Source organism: Hemitrygon akajei, chromosome 1, assembly GCF_048418815.1.
Source record: "Hemitrygon akajei chromosome 1, sHemAka1.3, whole genome shotgun sequence".
NCBI classification, from domain to species: domain Eukaryota; kingdom Metazoa; phylum Chordata; class Chondrichthyes; order Myliobatiformes; family Dasyatidae; genus Hemitrygon; species Hemitrygon akajei.
The window spans coordinates 107,194,781-107,201,579 of NC_133124.1; the positions used below are offsets into that span (position 1 = coordinate 107,194,781).

General features: G+C 39.5%; 1 protein-coding gene across 2 annotated transcripts; it reads left to right on the forward strand.

Annotated features, from left to right (window-relative positions):
• The first annotated feature begins 576 nt into the window (after positions 1-576).
• LOC140729430 (actin, cytoplasmic 2-like) lies at positions 577-4,485 on the forward strand. 2 transcript variants are annotated; one of them, XM_073049158.1, is made up of 3 exons: positions 577-704; positions 840-988; positions 2,258-4,485. In XM_073049158.1, exons 2-3 carry the CDS (start codon positions 863-865, stop codon positions 3,260-3,262), a joined length of 1,131 nt encoding a protein of 376 aa, XP_072905259.1. In that variant the 5' UTR covers positions 577-704; positions 840-862; the 3' UTR covers positions 3,263-4,485. The 2 variants fall into 2 exon arrangements, with proteins under 2 accessions (XP_072905259.1, XP_072905268.1); XM_073049167.1 differs by lacking the exon at positions 577-704 and adding an exon at positions 715-764.
• Positions 4,486-6,799: the final 2,314 nt, after the last annotated feature.

Here is a 6,799-nt window from a genome sequence, read left to right on the forward strand (position 1 = left end):
CCTGTGTCACTTCAGAATCTTTGATAGATTAATTGATTGCAATGCAACACACACAAAATGCAGCAAGTTCGGCAGCATTTATGAAAATGAATAGTTAGTCGACGTTTCAGACCAAGGCCCTTTTCATGACAATGATTAGTTAACATTTTCATTATCAGTCAATTTTAATCAGGGGTGCTGAAAAATATGACTTATTTCCAGTGTATTTTTATTTGCTTTTATATTTATACTTACTGCATTTTTAATGCTATATCAGATCCAGAGTAAGAATCATTTTGTTCTCTTGTACACTTGTGTACTGGAGAATGACAGCAACCAGTCTTGAATCTTGAATTTGTGGGATCATCCTGTAGTCTACCCTACAGTAGGTGTTTTTTTCAACTGCCTAACAGGCAGTTCAAACAAAGAAATTCAATGTTTGTCAAGTGCTTCAAACCGGTGCTTTCTCAAGTCTTCCTTTCTAAATATTCCTGGCAATTGAATTCAGGCAAAGAAGAGGTTAAACTCAGTACCAGATTTAGAGGAAAGATTCAGTCATTCCTACTTGTAACAAATAAAAAGGAATCAATTTTCAAGAAAATTCCAGGTTTAAAATAAATATAAAGATGTGTGGTTAAGCTAATTTTTAGCTCCTCCCCTATGCCTGGCTCATGTGATTTTAGATGAACGGGTACCCTGTGCAGTATAAAAGAACAGTGACTAAGGTAAGGAATGTGTTCTTAATCTTAAATACAGAGAGGTCTTAAATGTGTGCCTTCTCAAAGGTAAGCTTTACTAGTCAATTGCAAATGTAAGAGTTGTTTAATTTTCCTGTCTCTAATCTGCTGTCCTATCTGCAGTGAATTCTAACAGATTTAGAACCATGGGGGATGATGAGATTGCAGCCTTGGTTGTAGATAATGGATCTGGGATGTGTAAGGCTGGATTTGCAGGCGATGATGCTCCCAGGGCTGTATTTCCCTCCATCGTGGGACGCCCTCGACATCAGGTAAAGTTTCACTTTGTCTTTTGAGTATAAATTAATTCATTTGTGCTCTGGACCTGAATGTGTGGCTAATAGAGTTTCGGGCACATTAATCTTTCTTTCTCATTTCTGTTATTGATTTAACACTTCAGATGTGTAGATTAACATTCTAGAATCTAAATTTCACTATTATGGTTTTCTAACATTGGTATTAAATGCTAATATTTTTTTAAAGCCTAGAAGCTTAGAAGTGATGCTTTCAAAATGCTGATCTTCTGTGAGAAATGGATCAAGAATAGCATGCTTATTTAATTAGAGAGGAGACTTGAACCTAGACCAATATGCATGACTCTTCACTACTTTTGAAAATGTCCAGAATTTAACAAAAAAAAAATTCAATTGTCAATTGAGCTATTATAGGATTGGGTAATAAATTGCTTCTACACTCCCTCCCACCTTGCCCAAAATCTTATTCATCAGAAGATGTGAAATTCTGGGTTGCTAGGAGACCTGAATGGTGCTTGCTGTCTACAATTAGTACCACATTTCTGGGCCCAGTGTTCCTTAAAGGCCAACTCTTGAAAATGGAGGATCTGAGAATTTAAAATTGTGTTGCTTTTATTCTGGTGCAAGTTGAAATTAAATAAATGTTGATGAAATACATTTTTCTTCGTACTGTATTACATCAGATGGAAAGAATTTTCTTGTCCTGTTTTCAATTGGGTCTTCATATTTCTTGATTATAATTTTTTAAAACTTTTTTTATTGATGGCACAAGATTACCCAAGGTGCTTGCGTTATGAATCTCTCTCATTACCTGCAAATCAATAGATTTTGCTTCCAGCGACTCCTGTGCACCAATATGGTTCTTTATTTCATTTTTTTACATTGTGTTTGTATCAAGAGTTTTGATCTGCACACTCAAACATGTTTGTGTTTACTGGCCTCCAAGGTTCAAATCAAAGTTTGCAATTTATTTTTTTTAAATTTTGGGATGGTGTCTAAACACCTAGGCTATAAACTAGAGGATACAGGAGTTTAAATCTAACATTTAAAATACATTTACTTTTAAACTGTCTACTCCATGCTGGGAGCACCCCTAAACAAAAGAAACCCTGCTTAATTTTAAATGCAATTCTATTTCCCTGACTTTCATTTGCTGATTTGTGAAGTGACAAAGTAAAGAATTTGCCTGTTGCCTTCTCAAGGTAACAATATTTGTGGAAGCTGTCCATTTGACTTTGTACTTAGATTATATATACTAGCCTTATTATTATTATTTATTATTTTCAGGGTGTTATGGTGGGAATGGGTCAGAAAGACAGTTATGTTGGTGATGAAGCCCAAAGCAAGAGAGGAATTCTGACCTTAAAGTATCCAATTGAGCATGGAATTGTGACGAACTGGGATGATATGGAGAAGATCTGGCACCACACCTTCTACAATGAGCTGAGAGTTGCCCCAGAGGAGCATCCTGTTCTCCTCACAGAGGCACCTCTGAACCCCAAGGCCAATCGGGAGAAGATGACCCAAATCATGTTTGAGACATTTAATACACCAGCCATGTATGTCTCCATTCAAGCAGTGCTATCCTTGTATGCTTCTGGGCGCACTACAGGCATTGTATTAGACTCTGGCGATGGGGTTACCCACACAGTGCCCATCTATGAGGGCTATGCCTTGCCCCATGCCATTCTACGGCTAGACCTGGCTGGCAGGGACCTCACCGACTATTTAATGAAAGTTATGACTGAACGTGGATACTCGTTCACAACCACAGCTGAGAGGGAGATTGTACGAGATGTAAAGGAGAAGTTGTGTTATGTGGCTCTTGACTTCGAGGCTGAGATGATGATGGCTGCTGCCTCCTCATCCTTGGAGAAAAGCTACGAGTTGCCTGATGGCCAAGTCATCACCATCGGCAATGAGCGTTTCAGGTGCCCAGAGGCTTTATTCCAACCTTCTTTCCTAGGAATGGAGACAACTGGGATACATGAGACCACCTTTAATAGTATCATGAAATGTGATATAGATATCAGGAAGGATCTATATGCCAACACGGTATTGTCTGGTGGATCCACTATGTACCCAGGCATTGCAGATAGAATGCAGAAGGAGATTACAGCCTTGGCTCCTAGCTCAATGAAGATTAAGATCATTGCTCCGCCCGAGAGGAAATATTCAGTCTGGATTGGAGGTTCCATCTTGGCCTCTCTCTCCACCTTTCAGCAAATGTGGATCACCAAGCAGGAGTATGATGAGTCTGGACCCTCTATAGTCCACCGCAAATGCTTCTGAGTTTAATTGAGCTGTGTTCTATGTAGAACATTTTCTTCAAGCTGCTAACTTTTTTTCTCTCTATGCTGTTTGAAATGTGTATTGATATCTATCTTGTAGGCAGGTTTTCCAGTTTGTGCCTAGAGGTGTCTTGGTTTAGTCCCATCAAAAATTGTATGCACCCTTGCAAATCTTTCTATTATGTGCTGCCCCTGACATGTTTGGCTGATCATTGGCAGTGCAAAATTGTTAAACCAACTCCTTCATAGTGTACACAATTGGAACCAAGGGTTTCTAAGTCACCTTGGGCAACTAACATTTGCTTGAGAGCTTTTTGTAATTAGTCATGATCGCTATGCAGTAAAGTGAGAACTGAATTTTGTTCTTTTGAAAAATGTTAAGTAATGATTTGAAATTGTCCAGTACCAGTTTCATTGTATTTCCTGTTTTAAATGTATACTTTGTTCCTCGCATCTCCATGAGCTTGTTCAAAGTGTACGTTGTTGCTGAGCGCACTTCAAAGTGTGCTCATTGTAGACTTGCATTTTAGGGAAGGGGTTCAGAGGTGAAGTAAATGGGGACAATTTGCATTTGGCTGTCTCAGAGCTTTCGGCACATCGGCTTTCATAAATCAAAGTACTGAGTACAGGAGTTGGGAAGTTTTTTGGTATTGGTGAGGCCTGATTTGGAGTATTGAGTGCAGTTCTGGTCACCTACCACAGGAAATATATCAACGAGCTTGAAAGAAGGCAGAGAACATGGCGAGGAATTTCTTCACTCAGGGATGTGAGTGTAGAATGAGCTGCCAACGCAAGTAGATGCAGGGTCAATTTCAACACTTAAGAGAAATGTGGCTAGGTGCATGGTTGGGAGGGTTTGACACTGTGACATTTATTTTCTACCAGAACTGGTTTTCTTTGCATCCATATTTATTAAATCTTTTAATCAATGGCATAACTTGTATTTACTTTATCCTTCACTTGCCTTGAATCTTACTGAATCTCCTAAAGAAGGGAAGTGCAGTCTGCTTTGTCAACCAAGCTATTGATGTAAATGGTCTAATGAATGTTGTACTCCCGTTAAATATTGTACAAGCTTTGCTCTTCTAGGCTGCCAGTTTTTGACTCTTCTTCCAAATGTGTGTTTTGATGGCCTTTTTGGATGTCCAAATCTGAACTAATCTGTACAAGTTATTATCAAAGTATGGAACTCTATATAACACAGTAAATAAATCTTAAATCACACTTTGCTCTTGTTTATTTTCCTCCTTCCCAAGTCACTACTGGTATGATTGAAACAACAATGGAATTTGTAAAATGGGGTATTTATTTGATCCATTACCCAAATTTGATAGTGTAATGTATTCTGGAGCTGCTTTGTGTAAATGACAACTACTTCTCTCTCAGTTAGACAACAGAGTCCACCTTATCTACTTTGAGTGACTTGCTGAAGATATACAGCAGAATGATGTTAGATCTTCCTATGATGACCATTTATAGCTGACTGAATCCTCTGGACAGTAGACATTCAGGAGCTTGGCTGCAAACTTTCTCCCAACAAATGGCAGGGATTGAACCAGTGGTCCAGGCCACATTTTCCCCATCTGCATGGGACTGGAATCCATGATTTCTGATTCATCTGTAGAGTAACTCAAATTTGCACTAAAATGAAACTGGGATGCTTGATTAGCACTCTTTAATCATTCTTCACTTTAGGGGATATAAGGCTCTTCTTAAAGTTTGAAGAGCACAGAATTTGGCCCATCTTGCCCATGGTCTTCCCTGGAGCATAGAAGAATGAGGGGTGATTTGATAGAGGTGTATAAAATAATGATGGGTATAGATAGAGTGAATGCAAGCAGGCTTTTTCCACTGAGGCCAGGGGAGGGAAAAAAAACAGAGGTCATGGGTTAAGGGTGAAGGGGGAAAAGTTTAAAGGGAACATTGGGGGGGCTTCTTCACACAGAGAGTGGTAGGAGTGTGGAATGAGCTGCCAGATGAAGTGGTGAATGCAGGCTCACTTTTGACATTTAAGGAAAAACTTGGACAGGTACATGGATGAGAGGGGTTTGGAGGGATATGGCCCAGGTGCAGGTCAGTGGGACTAGGCAGAAAAATGGTTTGGCACAGCCAAGAAGGGCCAAAAGGCCTGTTTCTGTGCTGTAATGTTCTATGGTTCTACGTCTATCTACATGAGCCCTGTTTACCTGCAATAAGCCCATATCCTTGCATAGGAAAATTACAAGGTACCTCTCCTAAAGACTTCTGAACATTACAAGTATCTGCCTGCACTACCAGCTCCTGGCAACTTAGCCTAACTGTACATATCCCTTTCCTGGTCTTTTATTTAACCAACTTTACTGGTTGATGGTAGGAATCATATATTTAACATCAAAACAAATGTATTTAACAATCAATTTCCCTTTGCTATCATGGGTAGAAAATTCCAAACGGTTCCTTCTCTCAGTATGAGCAGATTACTTCTGGCGGGCTCTGAATGGCTGCCCCTCTAATGTGGATACCCAGCCCTGTTTCATATCAATGTATCAACCTTTTTTAAAGTACTGTTTTTTTAAAGGAAAATTTAATTGAAACATAAAAGTATCTCTCACTCTTCTAACCTCCCTTCCACAGCAAAACTATTTTCCCCTTCCACTTCTGCATCCACCTCGTCCCCTACAAATTGGGGGACAAACTTTTCATTACACTCTGTCTCAATTATATCATTATTGGGTGGGGCAACTAAATCTGTGCACAATATTCCAAAGGTGGTCTTGTCGTGGCTACTTAACAATGTTCTACTGCAATTATACTCTTGTCCTCAAACGACCTTGTAATTCAAAGCCATAAAGTCCTCTGCCTACCTAATTACTTGTTGTACCTGCATGCCAGCTTCCAGTGATTTGTGTGCCAGGGCATCTTTACCATAGTGGCCTGCCTTTTTATTTGCTGTGTACTCTGTCACTTTGCCTTCTCCTATTCATTTTACCTGTCTGTGGTCTACTGCAGCTACTCTGCACCTTCCTCACAGCTCATATCGGATTTTCTTTGCATCATCAACCTTGGATATATTATCCCTGATCTCACCATCCAAGTCATCAATGAACAGTGTAACCAGCTAGAGCCCTTGGACTGATCCCTGTGTTGCCTCACTGAATACAAAATTGTACCACTCATCACCCTGCGACTTCTGCTTTTGGTATAGACAGCCATCCAAAAAAACATTGCAATCCACTGGAGCAATTGGCAGGTCAAGCGGAGTCAATGGAAGGGAATGGGGGAAGACTATGCTGCCCAGAAAAATAACCTTCTGATCCTTTAGCCTTGTCCTAGTTTTTGTGATGTCTTAAGGATCAAGATTAGATAAACCATACTCAGCATAGTTGAGCGCTCACCTAGCATAGGCAAAAAAAAAAACACAAGATAAATTGGGAGAAATTTCTTGAATGTACCTTTCTGGGTTCCTTAAATGATCAAAGCCAGGATAATGAATTGTCTCAATACTGTTAATATTACCTAGTGTGTTAAAATTAATTATTTATATCCTGGCCAGGAGCTT

Excerpts from the sequence above, each read along its gene's own strand:
- LOC140729430 (XM_073049158.1), top strand. The coding sequence starts at position 863 with ATGGGGGATGATGAGATTGCAGCCTTGGTTGTAGATAATGGATCTGGG. Across the intron at positions 989-2,257 it reads TGGGACGCCCTCGACATCAG|GGTGTTATGGTGGGAATGGG; the intron begins GTAAAGTTTCAC and ends TATTATTTTCAG.